Source organism: Euprymna scolopes, chromosome 18, assembly GCF_053919585.1.
Source record: "Euprymna scolopes isolate OS-2025 chromosome 18, ASM5391958v1, whole genome shotgun sequence".
Lineage (NCBI taxonomy): Eukaryota > Metazoa > Mollusca > Cephalopoda > Sepiida > Sepiolidae > Euprymna > Euprymna scolopes.
The window spans coordinates 30,330,266-30,354,383 of NC_136499.1; the positions used below are offsets into that span (position 1 = coordinate 30,330,266).

General features: G+C 32.9%; 1 protein-coding gene across 2 annotated transcripts in view; it reads right to left on the minus strand.

Annotated features, from left to right (window-relative positions):
- Positions 1 to 1,473: 1,473 nt before the first annotated feature.
- The window catches only part of LOC145297904 (uncharacterized), a 48,153-nt gene continuing 25,508 nt past the window's right edge, over positions 1,474 to 24,118 (minus strand). For both annotated transcript variants that reach the window (XM_080144238.1, XM_080144239.1), the window contains exon 2: positions 1,474 to 2,294. In XM_080144238.1, the coding sequence (XP_080000364.1) occupies positions 1,851 to 2,273 (423 nt within the window). In that variant the 5' untranslated portion in view covers positions 2,274 to 2,294 and the 3' untranslated portion in view covers positions 1,474 to 1,850. The remainder of the gene's footprint in view (positions 2,295 to 24,118) is intronic.

Consider the following 24,118-nt stretch of genomic DNA (forward strand, 5'->3'; position numbering starts at 1 on the left):
TTATAAATTCACTGATTAGATACGCTTTTTTTTTTTCAGCACCGCCATTTTTCTTGTTTACATGTTTGCCTGTAAATCGGGGTGGGGTGGGGGGATGTGTCCTATTTTGTTTAATGACAGCTGCTCGTCTTTCTTCAGATCCCAGGAGATAAACACTGACCACACTTTTTACAAGCCAATACCTTTTGCCAGGCAGATGTCTTCAAAAGTCTCCGATTCTCGTTCACTCATTAGATATGCCTTTTTAGGCTCCTGCTTTAATATGCTTGTAACATATCTTGATATGAAAATACACACAAGTTTGAATATCTTTGTGTGGTTAAGTAGCTAAGAGTTAACTATTCTACACTTTCCAACTAACATTTTAGGGTGTTAAATTGCACGTGCAGCTGTTAAAGCTCACTACTCCAAATCTGTCATACTGCCGTGAAACCTTGCCAAAACTTTACACTCTAAATTTGAAAACAGATGTGAAAACTGACTAATCCAAAACTCGTAACTCTGCGGTAAAAAAATTGCTGCTCCAACATCCAAATCCAAACTGCCTCAATCTCTGAAAAAAATCAGCCTTTTTATTCAAAACCCGGAAGTATTTCATTTGCATATTAGGTCACAAGGTCGTGAACACACAAAGAGAAGTAGCAGCAGCCATTCTTTTTTCTTTTCTTTTCTTTTTGTCTGTCAACAAACACTAAAGGCTGCATAAAAAAAAACAGGTTTATACCAATTTTCTTTTAAAGCATTTAATTTTTTAAAGCATTTAGTCACATCCGCACTGTTTGTCAGAAAGAAGATTAAATTTTGTGAGGTAGTGGACTAGTGTTTGATTGATTAGCGTCTCAAAGATTTTAGTGAAGAGGGGAAGGAGACTGATAGGACGATAATAGAGAGGGTCGGTCCTTTTGCCAGAATTTTTTGTACACTGGTACCACAGAGGCCAACTTCCAACTATTAGAGAACCAGGATTCAGCAAAGCATTTGTTGTAGAGTTTGGAAAGTACAGGGTCTAGCTCAGCTGAGCATTTCTTAATTAGTATAACAGAGATGAGATCAGGCCCACACGGAGTTGTCTAAGTTTGGTATAATATTGCGGACATGAGAAGAGGTGATTTTCACATCATCAGTTCTGGCTTCCATCTGCATTGAGAAAGGTTTTTATGTTTTAATACTAATGAGTTACCATTTATTAAAATCTAAAGACTATTCGAGGATGAAAATATGAGATCGTCAGTTAGATGATAAACAGCACTATGAGAAGAATGGAGAGAATTTGATTATTTAAGAGGACAGATTAACATGTATTGGTTAATATTGGACTTGAAGACGACCATGTTGTAGTGAGAGTTGGAACCAAGATGGCTGTCGTAATTTATTTCATTTTTAGCATCTATGTTGTATGTTTAACAACCTAAAAATCGAAAATCAAATAAAAATACGACTAATAACTACAGGGTGCCTCAAAAAAATGTACCCACACTTCGAATGACGAGAAATCCTTTATTTAAGAACATACAGTGAAATGGAATAGCTTCGAATACAGAAGATAAATGTGATTAAAGAATCATGTTTGAAATTTGTGGACCAACAAACTCCTGAAGCAAGTTAAGATATCTCTCACCAGTGACAGTTCCGTTAATAAAAAATTGCCCTATGATGGCCAGTGCGGATATCCCACACCACACTGTTACTCCTGGCAAGTTTACATGGTGTTCGAGTGTTACATGAGGATTTATAGGACCCCAGTACGTGCAATTATGGCGATTAATGGTGCCATTTAATTTAAAAGTTGCCTCATCGCTCCACACAATTTTGTGTGGAAACCTTGCATCTTCTGCATATTGTGCCAGGTATCATTCACAGAATTCGACTCTCCAGTCAGGATTGTCTTCGTTGAGAGCATGAATTAGTGTTGGAATGTAGCATTTCCAGTGCAGACGCTTCATGATGTGATGGACGCTATCTTTTGAAATGTGGGTTTCCCAAGCAATTTGTCGAAGTGATTTCTGTGGTGATCGAAAGAGTGTTTCCTGCACCTGCTCTTCTTTTCCAGAGCTCGTGGATGTCCGAGGTCGTCCAGAACGTTTCTTGTTGACGTTCTGGACGGTTCCATCTGCTTCAAATTTCTCTTTGATACGAGCAATGGTCCGGCGCGTTGGTGGTGGTCTTGCGAATTCCCTTCTGAATCGTCTTTGCACTTCAATGGCGTTTTCTGTCTTCCAATAACATTTCAGGACAAACTTCCTCTCTTCCAAGCTAAGTTGATTTCCTGCCATGCTGTGGTTCACACCTCACACCTGCAACACAAAAAAGACAGCATGTTAGCAAGGGTTAAAGTGTGAGTACATTTTTTTGAGACACCCTGTATAAACAAACGAATTAAAATTTAATTTTCGCCTGATTTGTATATTTTTAATATAGTAAAACTGTTTTTTCTTGTTTCAAAATAAGTTGCAGTATATCAAAGTTTTCAGCTTGATGTGGACATCGATTTTTTACGAGCCTTCTAGGCTACAAAACAAACAATCATGAATATGCCTGTTGTCAGAGACAGACACGTGACTACCCCTCCCCCGGAAAATGTCACAATCACACTGGCTAAAACTAATGACAACTTTTTCAATAATAAAGAAAAACACACCAACTACATTTTTCATAAACTAAATAAAATCAATTGTCTACACACCAGCAATAAACACTCCAGATATTTTTAACTGCAAGGAATCCGGCGTGGAATTAATTGTGGTCACTTGTATGTTTAACAAGCCAATTTCTGTAATCTTTATGCCTTTTCATAAAATGAGCGATTTTTTTTCAGCAAAAAACTTCAACAAACAAAGAGACTCCTAAATCCTGACTTTGACGTGCCCTTGTCAAGTCATCAAGCCCAGCAGCCAAATGACTCAACAGCAGTAGCAGCAGTAATCAAATAGCCCTTTTCAAAGCTAACTATCAAACTATTAATGTGATTCAAAACGTCCTTCTAAGGATGACTCACAAACTGCCCGAATGCAATACACACTCTACTACTGCCTTCCTTCTGAATCTCCCATACAGCCTGCCACTCCAGTTTCAGTTCCTGCTTCGACTCCTCCTTCCTGCAGCACCAGCTCAAGTGACTCCAGTCACTCCTGCAGTTTCCAGCGGCTCCAGCTCATTCCTGTAGCTTTCTGTGGCTCCAGTTGCTCCAGCTTACTTCCTAAACCTTTCTGCAACTCCAGCAGTTCTGGCTACTAGCTCCAGTGCCTGCCGACATCTGGCTAACAGCTCCAGTGCTCACTGACGTCTAGCTACCGTTCAAGCCCACTGACGTCCAGCTATCTATTCCAGTGCCCACTGACATCCGGTGACCAGTTTTCAGCATCAGATTTCGTCTACATGATCCGGACTATCCTGAGGCACATCATCTTACCTCAGAGATGGATAAATTTTAACCCCTTGAAATGTCCATTCTCACTCTGGACGATCCTGATCCACGATCTTAATTGCCTCCCAATTTACCGTTTTCCTGTAGTAAATAAAACACGATATCTATCGTCTTTAACCGATCATCTGTATTCGTCATCTTTTTGCTGTCGCCGTTACCTCTTTGTATCTACGTTCTTAATTGAAACCTTTACCCTATTGACGCCTCCAACAAGATCTTCTAGAGCTAAACTAGACTAAGGAAGTAAATGAAATTAATAAATTAATACAAGATCATTTACACGTATTCCAAGAATTTAAAACAATAATAATTTAGAATCATGTACGATCGTTTCAGAGACAATTTTAAGTTTATTTATATATAATCAATCAGCAGCACAAGTGGTGGGTAGAGGAGGGTTGACGCCAAGTTAACATTATTATTATTATTATTATTATGATTACTACTACTACTACTACTACTACTAAACGAGGGAGGCTGTTTGCGTTGGATTTAAGCAGTAACATTTTGATTTTAATATGTTGTTGCTGTTAAAGGCGACTCTATACAAATTTTGTCCGTCAATATGTTGATAAGCGAATGCAAGTGTTACTAAAGCGTGTGTGCAGTTTGATATTTAAAAAAAAAAGAAAAGAAAAGAAGAAAAGAAAGTGTTTTGAACCAAACCCACTTTCAACCTGCTTCTTCTTATCTGTCTGTCACTATCTAACCATAATATCTCGTGCACCGTTGCCTCCGAATGTGTCCTACTGCCCTACTGTTGACCTACTCTCTAGTTAATATGTTGGCGGGAACTAACAACAACAACAACAACAACAACCAGCATGACCAGAAAAATATCCTCCTCTTCCTCCTATCATTATTAGTAGAAAACAGCATAAATAAAAATATATCCTGATTGAGGAAGAGTATTCGCCCCCCCCCCTCCCTTATTTTATTATTAAAAAAAATAAGTGATGGGCTTGGTGGTGAGTTTAACCGTCAGATGTAATCATCATCATGTGCTGCTTCTTTATTTACTTTTTTAATTTGTTTTTTATTTACGTTTTTATTGATTAAATTTAGAGTTCTGTTGTAGAATAAAAAACTCCCTATAAAAAATAAGAATGCGGGCAAAAATCAGAAATTATTTACATTGAAATGGAGTTTCTTTACTCACAAGCAACTTAAGCTATATTTTAGTAAAATATTTTTTTTATGGAAATTGCTCCAGGCAAGGTATGAAACCACTTGATGTAAAGAGCTAATAAAAAAAAATACTACTTACAAGTAAAAAAAAAATGTGCTAGCAATAAGTGTTAGATGGATAGATTTCTACCCAGAAAATAGCAATTATTCTCCCTTTGTCAGAAACATTGCTTATGGAATGTGAAGACTAAAAGACTAAGTGAAACGAGAGTCACAAGCCAAGACGAAAGTAAACTGAATATCTAATTTCTACTCTACATGGAACCAAGAACATTGAAGCTGCATATCTACAAGTTCTCTATCCCTTCCTACATCTCCTCCCATTGCCCATCCCCCCCCCCAAAAAAAAAGAGTGAGGCCAAATAGCCGAGAAGGATCAAGGAGGATACAAAGACTGAGGAGAGAGCACTGACCAGACTTCCGTTGGACAAGTGCGAAGAGAACTGGGACCTTGGGGAGGTTTATTACTACTCAAATTCCAGTGGATGCCAATGGTCACTGCCAGCGAGAAATCAATGGTAAGTGGCTGTTGTGATATTGCAAATTCATTTGCAAATGTTATCGAAAGAGGTGGCGAGTACTGGAAATCTGGGAGACTTGTTGTCCCTCAGACTCCAGATAACACTACAAGATATTCTCAAAGAGAAATCTTTGAAGATAGCTTGTGTGATTTCTCCTAGTGAGTAAAATAATAATAATAACAATAATAACAAACATTAAAAACGGTAAGGTATAGCAACTTTAATTGCTACACAAATCAAAGACAAAAGAAGTGAATCAGGGTGGAGGATCAATATATAAATCAGAAAAAAGATAACTTAAAATTTTACCCTTTTTTTTTTAACTGTAAAACAATGTTATGATTTGCTTTTGATTGTTACAACTTGCTAACTCTGTCCCTTACTAGAAAATGTTACTATTGGGAAGAGGTACCCATCTCGTTTATTGATTGATGTATTTATTTTTCAGAGACTTTGCCATACAGTCAAGTTTTAGACACAAAAAAATCACACCTCTATGGCCTGAAGCAAAGAGGTGGAGCGCTTTATGCATACTTTAGGAAGATATATACTTGCTGCCAAGGCGAGAAGTCACAACTGGAAAACCCAGTTACCTCACTTCCTAAGGCAATATAGAGCCCCCCCCCCCCCATCCCAACATATCATCACAAAATATCTCCTTTTGAAGTCTGTACTGGCAGGAAAATGAAAACAACAACACTAGGACTGATGCATGATAGCACAGAAAAAAATTATTTCAAAGGAAAGGAGAAAATAAAAGTGTATGCAAACAAAAAAAAACAAAAAAATACAAAGCCAACACTCCTCTGCCTAGATGGCAAAGTCCTGGTCAGGCAAAAGAAGCAAAACAAGCTGTCCCAACCATATAACCCCAAACTATATATAGTCACACACAGAAAAAAAAGACAGTATGATAACCGTGCAGAGAAAAATCTACCAAGTCTTCAGAAACTCCTCTCTGTTCAAGCGAGTAAGCTTGAGCGCACCCCAAAAGGAAGAAGAGTCCGACTCTGGCTCTGAGAATAAATACAACGCACATCTACAGGAAGAGCACTGGGGAAAACCTACAACCTTGATGGCTGACCAACTTCCGAGATGAAACCCATCATGGCAAAAAACTGCCCCCAACCAGACTCAACCAGACTTAATAATGAAGTAACACAAATACACTGGTGCTACCAGATCAGGCTGTCTGAAGATATTGGCTTCCTAAGATGAAATGCACCTAACATGAATGCTTTTTGTTTTTCTACTTCCTTTTGCAAAACTTAATCATGTTCTGCGAAATCAAAAACAAAAACAACCCACATTTCTGCCTTTTTCCTTCTTCCCATTCCCCCTTTCTTTTTCTATCTCCCTCACTTCCTGACTAGTTTCCTAACTTAAAATGTACCAAACATTAATAGTGTAACCCTTTTCCCTCTCCCATTGCAAAATTCACTCACAGGGAACCAAAACGATAAAATCCACTATAAAACAACCAAACCAAACCAAACACTACAAACTAACGATTGAAGATACAAAGAGCTTGAAAGAATAAAAACCTTCTACAAAATAACTGGATGCAACATGAATATTATTTCCAAAATAAAATAAAGGGTTGATATGCCATAAAACAACCAAACCAAATCAAACCAAACTCTACAAATAAATATTTGAAGATATAAAGAACTTGAAGCATAAAAAAATGTTCCCAAAATAATTGGATTCAGCATTAAATAACCCGAAAACGGTTGATAACCAAACCAAACACATATACAACAAAAGCGGGGGGCGGGGGGAACAATGCATTCCATTAAGAATGAGAGGGATGTAATCTTGTAATTAAAGGGACATAACTCCCAAAGAGATACTTACCCTTTAAATTACCCAAAAAGCATACACAAAGAAGACATTAAAAAAAGAAAATAAAGGATTGCGAGTCAGCTACATGGTGAGCAGGCTGTTGTTAATACCTACCTGTGTTCTGTTATCTTTTCTTGCAACCTGACACCTACGAAGACAGGCTTTTCATTATTTCAGTCACTACTTATCGGGGCTCGTTAGCCACTCGAGGATAAGGATTAAAGAGGTTGTTGAGTTGAATGATGATTACCACCACAAGAGGATTGCAAATAATGAGTGGAACTAGCGGAAGATTACTTAAGAAAAATTGATTATCCAAGAGGACGGCTTGACAAGGATTTGTTTAGATTAGACTTGAAGACAACCATGTTTGTAATTAGTTGGGAAACAAACTTGTGGTATCTTGATCTACAAATGGGATGTTCTAGGAAATAAACTTTGTTCATGGATATTCCATATAGTTCAGAGAGAGAGAGACACACACACAAAAAAAAGAAAAGAAACTGCTTTGCTATGGTTGTAGCTAGACAAGTTCTTGCTGTGAATGTTTTAGAGGGTTAGGTAAACCAGGGATTAGAGTTCAGTCGAGCACCTACCGTGAATATAACGATGCAGTAGAGAGAGGCTAGCAACATCTCTTCTGTGTGAAAGAGGCTGTAAGGACCAGAAAAGATCATTCAGATTGTGAAGGTTGATTTTGTACTCTGTCAAAACAAGAAAGAATGGTATGAGTGGCACCTCTCCAGATATCACAGCAGTAATCCATATCAGGACGAATCTGGCTCTTATACAGATGATTATGTCAGGAGTGAGTTACTTTATGGAGCAGTAGAATGATCCAACCATTTTTCCAGTAACCTTGGCAACGGATTTTGTTTTCAGATTTGGGGTGAAAATTAGTCTTAGAAGCTTATGGATAAATGAGACTTCCTCGGGGAAAGAGTCATTCATTTCCAAGTGGTGATTTTTAAATGTGTTAATATTAACAAATCGCTTTTTTGCTTGTTGCATCACATACTCCAAGTCCGAAGAGAGTGAGAGAGTCAGAAACACCTTGATCATCAACGCTCTTTGAAGTGCTGCCATAAATAGTTGTATCGTCGGCATAGATATCAAGGAACAATCACAGAATATGATTTGGAAAATGTGAGGGCGCTGGTCCCACACCCAACCTTCCCAGAAGGTACATACAGCCTAGCCTTCCCAAATGGTCACCTATCTGGTACTAGCTAGGCTCAACGTTGCTTAACTTCGGTGAACTGGCGAGAACCGGTGTGTCAACGTAATTAACCCTTATCCCCGAGTGGCTTCCGGGCCTTGATAAGTGGAGACCTCCATGTAAAAAAAAAAAAAAACTGTGCCATACTTGTGTAGCATAGCTGTGTGCTAAACCCCTATCAAAGGTTTTTGATATATCAATAACTATCACCTAGAAACAAAGGGTACGTCAATAGATTCACTAACTTTATGTGATATCACAGTCAGTCTATAAGAATGAAATATTGATTTAAAAATCAGAATGATGTATGTTGAGGCTAACATTGATGCTGTGTGCTTTAGACCTTTGCCCGCCAATGACTACTTTTAGAGACCTATCAGAGAGAACGAATTTGATGGTTGAGAAAACATTACCAGATATATGCTAGCTAACAAACCTGTGTAGCAAACTTTTGTTCCAAACCCTATCTAATGCCTTTCATTTATCAAGAGCTATCACCCTAGAAATGAAGCCTCCCTCCCTGTCAATAGATTCTCTGGTCCTGATATCACAGTCAGCACAACAGCTGTAGATCTTGCAGGACGAAATTCATATTCCCTGTCACTAAAAAAGATTGTTTCACTGAGGTGTTTGGCAACTTCTTCATGTATTACAGATTCAAGCAACTTATTCAGAATGAGTGATCTGTACTAGGATATAGAGGACAGATGTTCAATGCTTTGAATATTTTAAAATATCAGGTAGACCAACAAGGTCTTTCAAAAGGGATGGACAGTATTTCTCCTTTTTTAACGATTGAACAGCTCTATAAGAATAGGAGCTCTTTTGGGTTGCAGTTTCTTGACCGAAATGTTGCCTGGATCAGTGGCCTTGTTGGTATTGAGGTTCTTGATAAGTTTTGCAACATCCCAGACAGTTGTGTATTCATTATTTGCGGATTGTTATTCTCATCTTCATAGTTGTGGTTGTTGTTTCACTACGTTTTGGCCAACTGAAGAAGGCCAGAGGATGAGTTGACCGAAACGTGGTGAAACAACAACCACAACTATGAAGATGAAGATAATAGTCTGCAAAAAAAATGAATACACAAATTATGAAGCCTCATTTGAAAAAAATAAAAAAATAAATAAATGAAATAAAAATAATATATAGTCCCAGACAGTTATTTGGATGTCACTTAAAGTAGTTTTGGTTGTGGAAGAATTCTGGGGGTAGGTGCTCCTGATCATAACAAAGGCTGGAATTTGCTACAAAGTTTTTTGCAAAAATGTTGGCTTTTTCAAATGTTAGGAAAATCATGTTTGGTCCATTAATGATGATTGGGATATAGGTCTTACATCTGGTCAAAACCTTGTTTGTTATTCTCTAAAAATTATGGGAGCTAAACTTCTGTTCAACCACTTGAGATTTAATGGGTTTGGCATAAGACATTTTAGCGTATTGTGATAACCCTTTTGCAGTGTATAATGTCGTATGGTTTGGCTAACAAGGCTGAAACAAAAGGAAAAAGGAGAGAAGAAACAAAGAGATAGATGTGTAGTTTCAATACACACCAGAGTAAAACTGATTTCACAAAATATTTATTTTCAAAAATATACAAAATGAATTTTTAAGAAAAGTTGGCATAAGGCCTAAAATGGGGAGGGGGGTAGTCTTCACAGTCTAAGGCTAACTAAGCTAATCTAACTAGTTCCTTCATTCATCCTACTTCCACCACAATACCACATTCATACTATACATCCATCAGAGTATACATCCTTCATCAATCACCATAAAAACATCATACCATGAGAACCTACTTAAAACTCGTATAAGAAAATGGAGGGTTAGGGGAATAAAAATTTTATTTTAGTTTAGTTTTCACGGGATACTCTTTACCATTTCCGGTAACTCTTAATACACATGCCCGATATGCAAAGAGAGGCAAACAATAACAACACTAAATGGTTTCAGAGGTAATCCCGTCAGCGTTTGCCAAGAACTTTGCAGCTAATTCTAACCTTTGCGACCAAGGCTGCCAACCTCCAATATTTCCTCCTGTATCAGAAAACATGCGATGTGATATACAAATAATCTGTACGTGATGTTGCCAAGCTAATCAAAAACCTTGATTCCAGTAAAGCAACCGGCCCTGACAGTATTCCAATTATAGTACTTAAAAGACTTCAACCAGAACTTGCGTCCATCCTTATAAACTGTTTAAACGGTGTCTTCAGGAGAATTGTTTCCCGTCACCCTTGAAAATCTCATCAGTATGCCCGTATTTAAGAATTCAGGTGATCGCTCATCCCCCTCTCAGTACAGGCCAATAAGTCTCCTGTGCATCATGTGTAAGTTGCTGGAATCTGTGTTAAATAGAGAACTAATCAACCATCTCAGCAAAAATAACCTTCTTAGTGACACGCAATATGGTTTCTGTTCTGCTAGATCTACAGCAGATGTGCTTACAGTTTTATCTCATAGGATTAGCGAATCTTTCGACGGAGGCTACCTTTCTAGGGCAATTGCTCTTGACATATCAAAGGCCTTTGATAGAGTATGGCATAAAGGTTTACTTCACAAGATCTCCAGCTACGGTATAGCTGGAAATGTCTTCTCAATTATTAAATCATTTCTCTCTGATAGGTTCATAAGAGTAGTGGTTGATGGGCAGAAATCAGAAGCTCTTAGTATTAATGCTGGAGTCCCTCAGGGATCCATCCTGGGCCCAACTCTCTTCCTGATCTATATTAATGATCTTCCAAATCACATCCTGACATCATTCGTAGACATCTATGCTGACGACACTACTATCTATGATAGCACATCTAAGACTGTAAACGACCAAGTTCTCTCTGATTTTCTCTCCTCTGATCTTGAGCAAGTGCTACAATGGGGAAAGAGGTGGCTTGTTACTTTTAATGCATCTAAAACCAAGCTTTTATCTTTACATACATCATCAACGCTCTGATCCCCATCTGGCATGAATTGAAATGAATGGCTCTCATCTTGGGGAAGCCTCATGTTTTGACAAGCTTCTAGGTTTGACCATTACTCCTGATCTTAAATGGAACACATACATTAAATTCGTTGTCAAAGCCGCTGGTAAAATGGTGGGATCCTTCTATCGATCCAGTAGATATCTCACTGCTGATGCAATTCTCTATCTATAGAAGAGCCAGGTACGTCCAAGGATGGAATACTGTTGCCACATCTGGGCAGGAGCTGCTAGAAAGAACTTGTCCTGCCTTGATAGAGTTCAAAATAGACTTTGTAGGAGATATCCTTTTCTCTTTCCTGCAACCTCTATCTCACAGAAGTGATGTTGGGAGTTTGTCTCTACTGTATTGTTATTTTCATGGAAAGTGTTCGACTGAGCTTCAATCTATGGTCCCGCCTCGCCAAACTTTCACAAGAAACACTCATCTAGCTAAAAACACTATCAATAATTCTTCTTTCTTAGAACTGCCCGCCTGTGGAATTGTCTTCCGTTTTCCTGCTGTCCAGCTGACTACAATATGGTTGTCTTCAAGTCTAACGTAAACAAGTTTTTGATGAGCCGTTCAATATAAGTTAACAAATTTACCGAATCTCCATTACTAAGGGTTACTATATTGTCCAATTTCTACTGTACACTCTTTAACCCTCATCCTCGAATGGCCTCTTGGTCTTGATGAGTGGTGATGCCTATGTAAAAAAAAAAAGGCATCTATTTCTTTGAAAGCAATTGAAAAAGTGGTACTCACATTTAGAGGTTTACCTTATCAAGCTATTTGGTCTCTTTTTAAGTATTTTTGGGGATGTGGAACATTCAATACCAACAGTAAACCGCTCATATATATCAGATGCGGTGTAGGAGGACACATTCTTTTTTTTTTTTTCTTAATTTTTAAATTGCTATAAATTTAAATTTTTAATTGTTAAAATTAATTTCATAGCTCACCTCTTCTCTTCGGAAAATGTTAAATGGTGTTCTAATTGGTAAATGTCGGTGCGTTACTTACGGAAAAACGTTTAACTAAACTGCAAAAGCACCTATTAAGCCACATAAGTTCTATAATTGAATCCCCCTCCCGCAAAAAAAGAATGAAAAACATAAAGATGTTTGGTGCTTATGTTTTTGTAAACCACATTAAAAACTATGTGAGACAAAAAAAAAAAAGCCCCCAATTTGTTGTACTTTTCTTTAACTGTAAGTCATTAAAAAAATGTCAGTCTGTAATTTTTTTATTGGTACGCCATGTGAGAAGGCAGTTTGCTAGGTGAAGCAAGCCGTTGTTAATGCTGCAGCGCGCGTAGCGTAAACGGAAGCTGCAAAATGGTGGAAAGTTATTCGTGGGTTCGGGGGTTAATACCATGCAAACGGTAAATTTACCCCAAGTTTGACTATCAGATTCGTTGTCAGCGACCTCCATTACCTATAAAAAAACAAATTAGAGTGGTCGGTGTTCTGTAGTAGCGGATCTGGATATTTACCTTTTTTTTAATCTTAAATTTCGGGTGTGTGGATGTCAATTATCTCCAAATCTTCTAGAAAAAAACCCGATAGCCGCTAGATCAAAATTTTACCCGCTAAATTGCACACGAAATCAAAAAAGAAAAAAGAAAAAAAAGAAAACTACAGAAAAATCTTCGATGTAAGTGCCTATCATGAAACAGAAGTGCCATATTTAAAAAATTATGTAAATTGATCAAGTTTTATTTTTACGTATAAAGAAAATCAGGTAAATGTTTAGTTTAGCGGTGTAAATTATTTGAAAGACAAAAAATTATAAAAACTACTTATTTTTATATAAAACACATTATTAGACCCAAAGGCTGAAATAAAACCAGAAAAATAAATCATGTTTATTATGTTTTCATCATTTTTATTAGACTTCGGGACAAGATCAAAGTGTAGTATCTGTTCTTCAGATGCTGCACTTCAATTTCTTGTTCTCTGTCAGTGGAGGAGAAATCCTTCACGACTGAGACAATTTTTATTTTTGTTCCTTTTCTCCACGTTAAAAAACGACCCTGATGTCTAACTCTGTCCCGTGGGGAGGCATTGTAAATAGGGACTATATCTACAACATTCTTTTAAGCTTTTAAAATTCGGCGTTTCTAAGGTTTGACAGATTGGCCTTTTTTACGCTCTTTCATGAACTATGTTTTTGGCCGCCATATTTTTTGCAATGAAAGAGTGTAAAAAAGGCCAAATTTAGCCTTAAAAAGGCCAATCTGTCAAACCTTAAAAAGTCCAAATTTTTAAAGCATTATGGCGATCTCGAATGTCGTGCATTTAGTCTAATAAAAAAATGATGAAAAAATAATAAACATTGAAATTTTTTTTTTCTGGTTTTATTTCTTTGGGTCAAATATATTTTATATAAAAATAGTTTTTTTAATTTTTTTGTCGCTAATTTACGCCGCTAAACTACACATTTACCGAAAATCATTTATCAACGATTTAAACGATTGATGTGAAATCGTCAGCATTATAAGGCTGATATTGAAAATTTGAATTATTGTGAATTTATCTGCATTTGTTCTGTTTTGTTTTTTCAAACTCGCGACGCAAGACACTCCCTTTTGCTTACTCACAAAATTTGATTTTCTTAGTTAAAAATAAAACTACTCGATCAATTCACGTGATTTTTGGAATATGACATCTTCGTTCCGAGTATATACATCATAAAGATTTTTCTATATTTTTACTTTTTAAAAGTATGTTGAGTTCTAAATAGGAACCAAAAATGTATACGATACGGTAATTCTTTTTTGGCACGCCAGCACGCCAAAAAGTATGCCTCATGCCAAATTTCACTCTGTCATAAAAACAACTTTCTACAGAAAAAAAAACGACTTAGTTTTTACATTTTTATCTAGCCAATAAACATAAAATTATATATGAAAAACCACGTTTATTATTTTTAAAATCCAACAATTGAGGTAAAGTTGATGTTTTTGATTGTAAAACAAAACTAATTTTTTTGATAAATCTCTGTGTGGTGTACCGCTGAATTATTTTTTCTAAAGAATAAAATTGAATAAAGTTTATTTTTAGAAGGATATTAATAATCTAGCGAATAAACATAAACATATATATAGAAAAAAAACATGTTTATTATTTAAAAAAAAAAATCAAAATTATGCAATGGGGATGAAGTTGGCTTTTTTCTTAAACGAAACTGACTTGGTTTAATAAAATTTTTTGGCATACCGCTAGGTGTATCAGAAAGTGACCATTAAAAATAATACGAACTTTAATAATTCAACTTACTATCTTTCGAAGCTTATAACTACTTGAAAAGTGTAATTCAAACCCTAATTTTTTTTCAGTTAAAGGAGCAAAGACCAAATTTTTTAAAAATAACAGGCTTAATAGCAAATTATGCAATGTTTGTTTTTTAAAATCGGTTTTCTTTAAAAATGATTTAAAGAAAATCAACATATTTTGACTTGCTTCGATAAATATATGTATATATAAATGCCAAAAAATCACTTACCGATAAAAAAAATATTATTAAATGTTCATTGTTAAGAATTTATCCATATTTATATTTTAAATTCCATGTATTTTTTAAATAAAAGGATTTTTTTAAAGCGAGGGTCGTAGAAAATCAGATTTTCGTAATGTGTTTTGCACCATAAGCTTAAAGGCTGCTGCTACATTAGAATTTATCAAATACGGATTCTTCAAATGGACATAATTAAGGTCTCTTTTTTATTGCGTGCTGTTAACCAAAAGTAGTATTTTTGGTCCTCCGTAGTTTAAAAAAAAACACACACACACACACACATTCACATAAGTTTTTCCCCTAAAACAAAAACTCCAGTTGACCGATTTTTTTTTTTTTTAATTCTCTTAAGAGTTTTGGATTGATATATTTTAATACTTCTTTATTGAATGAATTTTTTTTGAAATATCTAAAAAAAAGAAAACATTGAATGAAATAGAAAAAATTGCCATCAGTGTCCGGTATTTACTTGACGATATAAGCATAACATGAACTTTCATTAAAAAAAAATCAACGTGGTTTAAAAAAAAAAGTTCTACACTTTGGACTTTACAGGTAAATTTCCAAAAAACATTTCTTTTTTTTTTAAATTAGAATATTTTATTTATTGATCTTTTATCTTCCATTTGTGATATATAAAACTTTGGTACATAAATTAATTATTTAACTTTTAATAGACATTTCAAAATGGGAGGGGTGAATTTTAAAAATAACGTTTGTCTAAAATATTATATTCGGTTTATTAGAAAGAGCATAAAATTTCACATTGGCCCTGAAAATATCGAAAAAAATTGAACCAATAGAAAAAATTTTTATAGATTTTTAAAGTTTAAAAATTGAAAAATATTTAACTCATAAAATTCAATTGATTTCATTACGTAAAAAAATGGCTGCATGAAGGCGCGGCAGCATTTTGTAAACACTGTTTTTTAAAAAATAAAAAATAATTTTTCTATTATTTTTAAACAGCTTTAATAGGTTATTTTGGAAGTATATTCCATACAGAAAATAAACAACCCACTTTAAAAAGAGAAATTACGAGTTTTTTTATATTTTATTTGCAGTTAGGGGTCTAAAAAATTCCCCCAAATTTCTGATACCGCTGAATTATTTTTTCTAAAGAATAAAAATGAATAAAATTTATTTTTACAATGGTCTTTATACATTTATCCAGCGAATAAACATAAATATATATGAAAAATAGTTTTTTTTTAATTTCTTTTTAAATCAAAATCATGCAACGGGGGATGAAGTTGGCTTTTTCTTTCTTAAACGTTTGATTTTTTTTTTTTTTTTTTTAAATAAGAAACGTGTTTTTCATATATATATTTATGTTTATTCGCTGGATAAATGTATAAAGATCATTGTAAATATAAATTTTATTCATTTTATTCTTTAGAAAAAATAATTCGGCGGTTACGCTACGCAGAAAGTTATCAAAAAAGTTAGTTTTGTTTTACAATAGAAAACATCGACTTCGGCTCCGTTGTTGGATTTTAAAAATAATAAACGTGTTTTTTTTTTTCGTGTATAATTTTATGTTTATTGGCTAGATAAAAATGTAAAAATAAGTTTGTTTTTTTGTTTTTTCTGTAGGAAGTTATTTTTATGACGGAATGAAATTTGCCGCACTGGCGTACTTTTTGGCGTCCTGGCGTCCCAAAAAAGAATTTAAAAAAAAAAAAGAAGCAAACTCTGCAGTATAGTTAATAGTCGAGAAATCGTAAAGAAAAGAAAAAAAGCAACAAATAAGTTTATAGCAAACGAAACAGTATTAAATTCTCCATTGACTAATATACTTTTAACGTGCAGCTATAAACATTTTTGATTTTTTGTTTTGTTTTTTTACAGATTTTTATTTCGACGACCGTTTATCTTACCGATACACAAAACCAACGTTCAGACCGAAGTAATAACTTTGGCGATTAAATGAAGTTTTATGAAAGGTTTTGTTTCTGCTGGAGCTTGCCACTCGTGCTTACGATTAGTGGTAGAATAAAGAATTTTTTTCTTTATTATCTTTTCAGAATGAATAAGCCATTTATTGCCATGCGAACATCGAAAGTAATTTTTTTCTTTAGTTTCAGCACGTTACAAGTATACACGTCGGAAGAGAATGTTTAGGTCTATTGTTTCCATTAATTTGACGGTAAACATTGATGTAGGAATACCTTGGCCAAATCACCGCTAAAAAATTGTCCTCGCCCATAAAATTTAAAAATCGAACTGGAAACGCGAAAACAAAATGAAACGAACTTAATTTAATTATTACCAGAAAATATGTATTTCTCCTGTTATTATTTTAGTAAGAACGAATTAATTATTTCGTTATCTTTCTTACTAAAATGTTTCGTGTTTCTTCTTACTAAAATAAAATTAGTTCTTTTATTTTTTTCATGCGTACCTATTTTACCCGATTATTATTTTAGTAGAAACGGACCACTACTTCGTTATCTTTCTTACTAAAATAAAATTAGTAATTCTTTTATTAATCCTCTTTCATTTAAAACGAAAGAAATAAATAACAAAATAATTTTTTTTTTAATCTCCAATTTCTTTTTGGTCAAATAACACGACAAATAAGTAACAAACAAGAAATTTTTTTCCGAACACAAAATATTTGAAAACCAAAACATTTATTGTATCCAAAGGTATCAATATATAATTGTAAAAACATAATTAACAATTTTATTTTAGTAAGAAGGTTAACGAAGCATTTTAGTAAGAAAGATAATGAAACTAATTCGTTCTTACTAAAATAATAACAAGGGAAGTACATATTTTCTGGTAATAATAAAAATAAACTTTGTTTCATTTTGTTTTCTAGTTTCCGGTTCGATTTTTAAGTTTAATGGGCGCGGACGATTTTTTTTAACGGTGATTTGGCCAGGGTATTCCGACTACGATGTCTACCAATTTGACTATAATGACAAATTCTCTTTACATTTTGGTATTATTATACAAACACCGTGACAGCGAATTAGTAAAATCTTTTACGTAGTATTCTGTTAGGTTTCGGTGTGCTGAACACGAATCTGAAAACTGGGTTAGGGTTAGGGTACATTTTTTTCTACTAATTCGCTGTCACGGTATTTGTATAAATTTACCTACATTTTAATCAGTTTTAATCATTTCACTTATAAAAAGCAAAAAGCAGGGGTTCTTATTTAGAATTAACTTTAAAAAAAAAAAAAGAAACAGAAAATCATATTCCAAGAATAAAAATCACTTTAAAAGGATTAATGGCAATTCGTTGAGTTATAACATAAATCGGCACTTATACATTACTGTTATTTGGAATAATTTTGGAGGGTGCTTTGTGAAGCTATAGTCGAAAAATCGATTTTTTAAATACATTGTTTTAAGCAAAAACAATATTGCGTACTTAATTATCATGTCGAAAATAGTAATATATCCAAAAATTACGAAAATTCATAGAGTAGAACAACTGCTATTGTGTTTTTAGTAAAAAAAAAAAAAAAAAAAAAAAAAAAAAAAAAAAAAAAGAGGTGCTTCTACACTATAAGAACGAAATTTCGGAAATCGTAATACTGAATTTCACATTAAAACAATGATATCTACGTATTCCTCGTATTTTTAAGTTGATTATATCTAGGCACCGCCAAAACTGGGGGGGGGGGGGCAGGTAAGTACTTTTTGGCGGACCGTCTTTTAAAAAATCAGGTAATTATCCAATCAATACGAAATTTTCAGCGATTATTAAGAGAAGAATGAACTTTATAACAGTGTACTTATTTTTCATAAACGATATTTATATATATATATTTTTTTTTTGCTTACAAAAGCCCCCCTATTTTGAGGGGGTTCCAAATATGCTTAAAATAATCATCTGAATCTGAACAAAACATATTGTGTTGTTGTAAGGGACAGGATTATAGATTAAAAAAAAAAAAATTGTTTGCATATCTTATTTTGACGTCTGAATATCAGAACTTCGATTGTGTTTAATTATCCCGCTTTTGAGTTTTGAAGTGTGAAATTCAGTGAATATGTTAAGCAAAATAATTAATTTACGTTAAGCAAAACAAAAATTTTTTTTTTAATATTTATACGAAAAAAGACATTTTAAAATCTTTGATAAATAAATTAACAAATTTTTTTTTAGCGAGCCGAATAATGCATGACCATTATTAAACAGGGCATGCTTTGAAGAATCGATACAAAAAAAAATTCGATAAATATTGTGCCCTTTGTGTTAAAAATAGCATCATTTTTTCGATCCCGTTTGAAAACGTTTGCCGCCTTTCGTCTACGGTGGACCAAACGCGCTGAAATAATTTTTTTTTATTCTGCTTTAAATTGCCCCCCCCCCCCATTTTGGGGAGCCTGGCCCCCACACACATACACATTAAAAACCAAACTCATACAAATGGTACTGGCCAGCCTCAGCTTTAATAATACATTGAAATTTTCGTCACTGAAAAATAAGTTTTTTTTTGGCCTGTTTGGTTTTCCATAGTTTGCTTTTTATTAAGCACAAACGTAAACATTGTCTAGATCGACCCGAAGTAACTGGTTGCCTATAAGAATAAGTGGAATTATTTGAAATCCAGGTACTTATATTATAATATTTTTGCATATTCTCATAGAAAATCACCCTAAATCTTAGTTAGACAACAAATAAATAAATTAATTATTTCAAAAACCTTTTTTTAAACATATTTATGTACGTTTTTTGTGCAAGACAAAAATGTCAATTGTTAACTTTTGGGGAAAATTTAACATTTAAAAGTTAATTAAAAATAGTAGAAAAGGTTTTACATTATTCTGTTTTCTATATGATAAAATTCAGGGTTTTATCTTTCTGGAAAAAAAAATTACTCAGAAATAATGGATTTTAATAAATGTAATTTCGTTTTAAAAAACAACAACAACTTGATTTTTCGGCCATTTTTGGCGGTGTCTAATTATATCCAAAAATTTACGAAAATCGATAAGGTAGAAAATTATTTATTAAAGAAAATAGAAAGTAGAATTAAGAAAACGCCGGATTTACTTATATAAGACACAGGAGAATTCAAAAGGGAATTAATTTTCTGTTTCGATTCAAACAAGATGGCCGCAATTTTTCACCTGCTAACACGATTAAAGTTGTTGTTTTTGATGATTCAGTAATATTCAGGTAATTTCGACTGCATAATTTGGAAGCTAACATTGTAATTTATTAGAATTGGTAAAGAAAATCAGTAGAAACCATTGCTTTTTATCTGACAACTCCATTTATCGACTACAAAATTTTGTTCTAATAGTGTAGAAGTACCAAAAATGAAAAAAAAAAACAGAGACAACAAATATTGCTGCCATGACACAAGTAATTTAAAATATTCCTTTCGGAGTTATCTCCTACTGATTATTTTATAACATCCAAGAAAAATGCGATTTCACCCAATTTTCCGTAAAATTACTTTTAACTAAAAATAAATTTCTACTCGATGATTTTTCGTAATTATTTTGATATATTACGATTTTCCACATGACACTTAAGTAAGTAATATTGTTTTTGCTTAAAACAACACATTAAAAAAAAAATCGCTTTGTTGACTATCCTTAACAAGCACCATTTTTTTTGTTTTCATTTTTAAGAACTCTTTTCAGAACAAAAGGGAGATAATTCAAGAACTTTTTTTATTTTAAGATTTCTCAGAAAATCTATTTGTATATATGCGATATATATATATATATTTTCTTTTACTTTGAACCAGAAAAAAATTATTGAAAGCCAAATCACAACGTAATATTAGGGAAATAAACAAATATTTTACTTGTTTGAAATTTATAACAAATATATTTCGGAGCTAAACTCCGGTTCTTATTTAGAATTCAACTATTTAATTAGCAAAAATACAGACAAATAATGAAAATGACATATTTAAAAAATCACGCGAATTGATCAAATAGTTTTTCATATAGTAGTCCTCGCGCGAAAGAGCAGTACACAAAATGTTTTAAATGATAGAATAACAATAACAAAGACTTTCGCTGGCGAGGACTACTATTGACCGTAACCAGTTATACAATTATACAGTTTTGAAATTTTCCTCTCTATTTTTCTCGTTATGTACTGAATATTTGTTAATGAAACCTATATGAAATATGTTCCTTATTAAATTTTAAAGATTTTCTATTCTGGAAGAAGTTTAAAAAAATTTAATCTAAAAAAGTTATTTTAAAGTTTTTGTTAAAAAAAATCAGATTTTCTCATTATTCAGCCCTGTATTACAAAGAGGGGGTTACAAAAAAAAATGAGTTGTGGTGTGAGGAGAAATACAAACGGAAACAGAGAGAATATTCAGACCTGTAATAATACAAAGAGGGGGTTGCAAAAATGAGTTGTGGTGTGAGGAGAAATACAAACTGAAATAGAGAGAAGGAGAGTTTTGAAATATAATCTTAAAAAGATCAGATACAAGTTAGAAAAGCATTTCATCCAAGGCATGAAAATTGTTAAACAAAATGTTTTACTATAGGCTTTAAAAATAAAGGTACAAGATTCAATTTGAAATTTATTTATCTTCAAAGTGCACTTTTACAAATTTTACAAAGTAAGGTATAAAAATTTAATTTAAATTGAATCAAAATATTACCTTGGATTTATTTTATGTAATGTACATTTTGTTGCAATTTAAAAACATTATCTTTCATCTAGCAATTAATGATATAGATATAAAATTTTCAATGATTTAAAAAAAAAAAAGTACAACAGAATGGGGCGCTAGATGTATCAGAATTGTGGGGGAATTTTTGACACCCTTAACAGAAAACTGCGAATAAAATATAAAAAACTCGTAATTTCTCTTTTTAAAGTGGGTTGTTTATTTTCTGCATGGAATATGCTTCCAAAATAAACTATTAAAGTTGTTTAAAAAATAATAGAAATATTATTTTTTATTTTTTAAAAAAGTGTTTACAAAGTGCCGGTGCACGTATAACCAGCCATTTTTTTACGTATGAAATCAATTGAATTTTACGAAAAAAAATTTTTCAATTTTTAAAATTTAAAAATCTATCAAAATTGTCTATTGGTTCAATTTTTTACGATATTTTCAGGGTCAATGTGAAATTTTATGCTCTTTCCAATAAACCGAATGTAATATTTTAGACAAACGTTTTTTTTTAATTTACCCCCACCCCATTTTGAAATCTCTATTAAAATTTAAATAATTAATTTACTCACCAAAGTTTTATATATCACAAATTGAAGATAAAAGATCAATAAATAAAATATTCTAATTTAAAACAACAACAAAAAGAGAAGTTTTTTGGAAATTTACCTGTAAAGTCCAAAATGTAAAACCTTTTTTCTTTAAACCACGTTGATTTTTTTTTTTTTTTTTAATGAAAGCTCATGTCATGTTTATATCGTCAAGTAAATACTGGACGCTGACGGCAATTTTTTCTATTTCATTCAATCTTTTCTTTTTTTTTAGATATTAAAAAAAATCTACTCGATAAAGTAAAAATAAGATATAATAATCAAAAACTCGTGTATTTCATTAATAGAATTTTTAAAAAAATCGGTCAACTGGATTTTTTGTTTAACGGCAAAAACTTATAAGTGAAGGTGTGCTTTTTTTTTTCACCTACGGAGGACCAAAAATACTAATTTTGATTAACAGCACGCAATAAAAAGAGATATTAATTCTGGCGTTTATAAGTCACCGTAAGAAAATCGCGAAAAAAAAAAACCCAGAGATTTCTCTCCCTTTATTTGAACAGTCAATAAATCTGAGTTCGCGTTTTTTTTTGTTTTTTTTTTAAATCTTTGTTTAAAAAAGTATTTTATTTAAAAAGGACATGGAATATAAGTATACAAATGGATGAATTCTTAACAGTGAACAATGGAAGTACACATTGAATAGAATGTTTTATAGGTAAGTGATTTTTTAGAATTTATATAATTTTTTATAATCGTAAAATTTCGTTGATTTTCTTTAAATCTTTTTTTAAAGAAAACCGATTACAAAAATACAAATATTATATAATTTGCTATTAAACTTGTTATTTTTTTAAAAATTTAGTCTTTGCTCCTTAAATTGAAAAAAAAAATAGGGTTTGGGTTACATTTTTAAAGTAGTTATAAGCTTCGAAAGATAGTAAGTTTATTTATTCAAGTTCATATACGGCATTTTTAATGGCCGATTCTGATACACCTAGTGGAGCGCTTTTTTTTTTTTATCGGCCATGTTTTATAAATAAGGAAGAAACAACTCAATTCGAATTACCGAGATCAATGTCAGCCTTGTAATGGATACGAACATAAAATTTTCTCTAAGAATTTCCTCCTGATTTTTTCCACTGTTAATTATACTACAATTTTATAACAAATAAAATTTACGAAAATAATCCAGTGAGTGTTCAATATATTTTGAATGGAGGGGGTGGGGGTAGTTAACTGTTTGGAGGAGTTGAGGAGAAAATCCTGTGTAAATGTGGTGATAAAAGAAATCTAGATCAATTGATTCACTTGTCCCGGTTTTACTCCAGTGACCTATTTAAATAATAATAAAAAAATACCCCCCTCTCTCTTCCACCCTGAAAGGGCAGGAGTCAGACAGCGCCAAGGAAATGATTCAGTGTCGTTTCTTGTCTGCGCTCGGCGACCACCGACTCCTTTCGATAAGTGGAACTTAGAGACATTCAATCATGGATGAATGGCTTTGTATTTTTTTTTTTTTTTTTTTAGGTGTGGCGGTGGAGGGCGGTAAATTAGTCATCTAAGCTATTTAGAGTGAAAATGGGTTTCAGAATTAGGCACTTCTGCAGTATACAGACGGCAGCAATTTTAGGGAGCGATAACTCCAATTTCTTCGTTGTCAGCGACCTCAAATATCCATTAAAAAAAAACAAATTAGAGTGGTCGGTGTTCTGTTGTAGCGTAAGGTGACATTTACCAGATTTTGTTTTTCCGAACACAAAAATATTTGAAAACCAAAACATTTATTGTATAAAAATGTATCAATATATAATTGTAAAAACATTGATTGAAAATATAATTTTAATAAAACAATTTGGAAATTAAAACAGCACTGGATTTTTAAAAAGTAAAAATTGTTTTGTTTTTGTTTTTTTGTTTGCTTGTTTTTTTGTTTTTGTTTTTTAGCAGATTTATAAGTTAAATGTTAAATTTTTCGAATTAAAGCAACATAGAACTATGTCCGTCACTATTAATATTGCCGGTTTGTCCACATTGGCATACACAAGCTAACATATATATACAGTTTAACACAAGCGAACATATATACGATTTATACAAACTAACATATATACGACTTATACAAACTAACATACATACGACTTAGACAAACTAACATACATACGACTTAGATAAGCTAGCATAGATACGACATAGACAAGCTAACATATATACGACTTAGACAAACTAACATATATACGACTTAGACAAACTAACATATATACGACT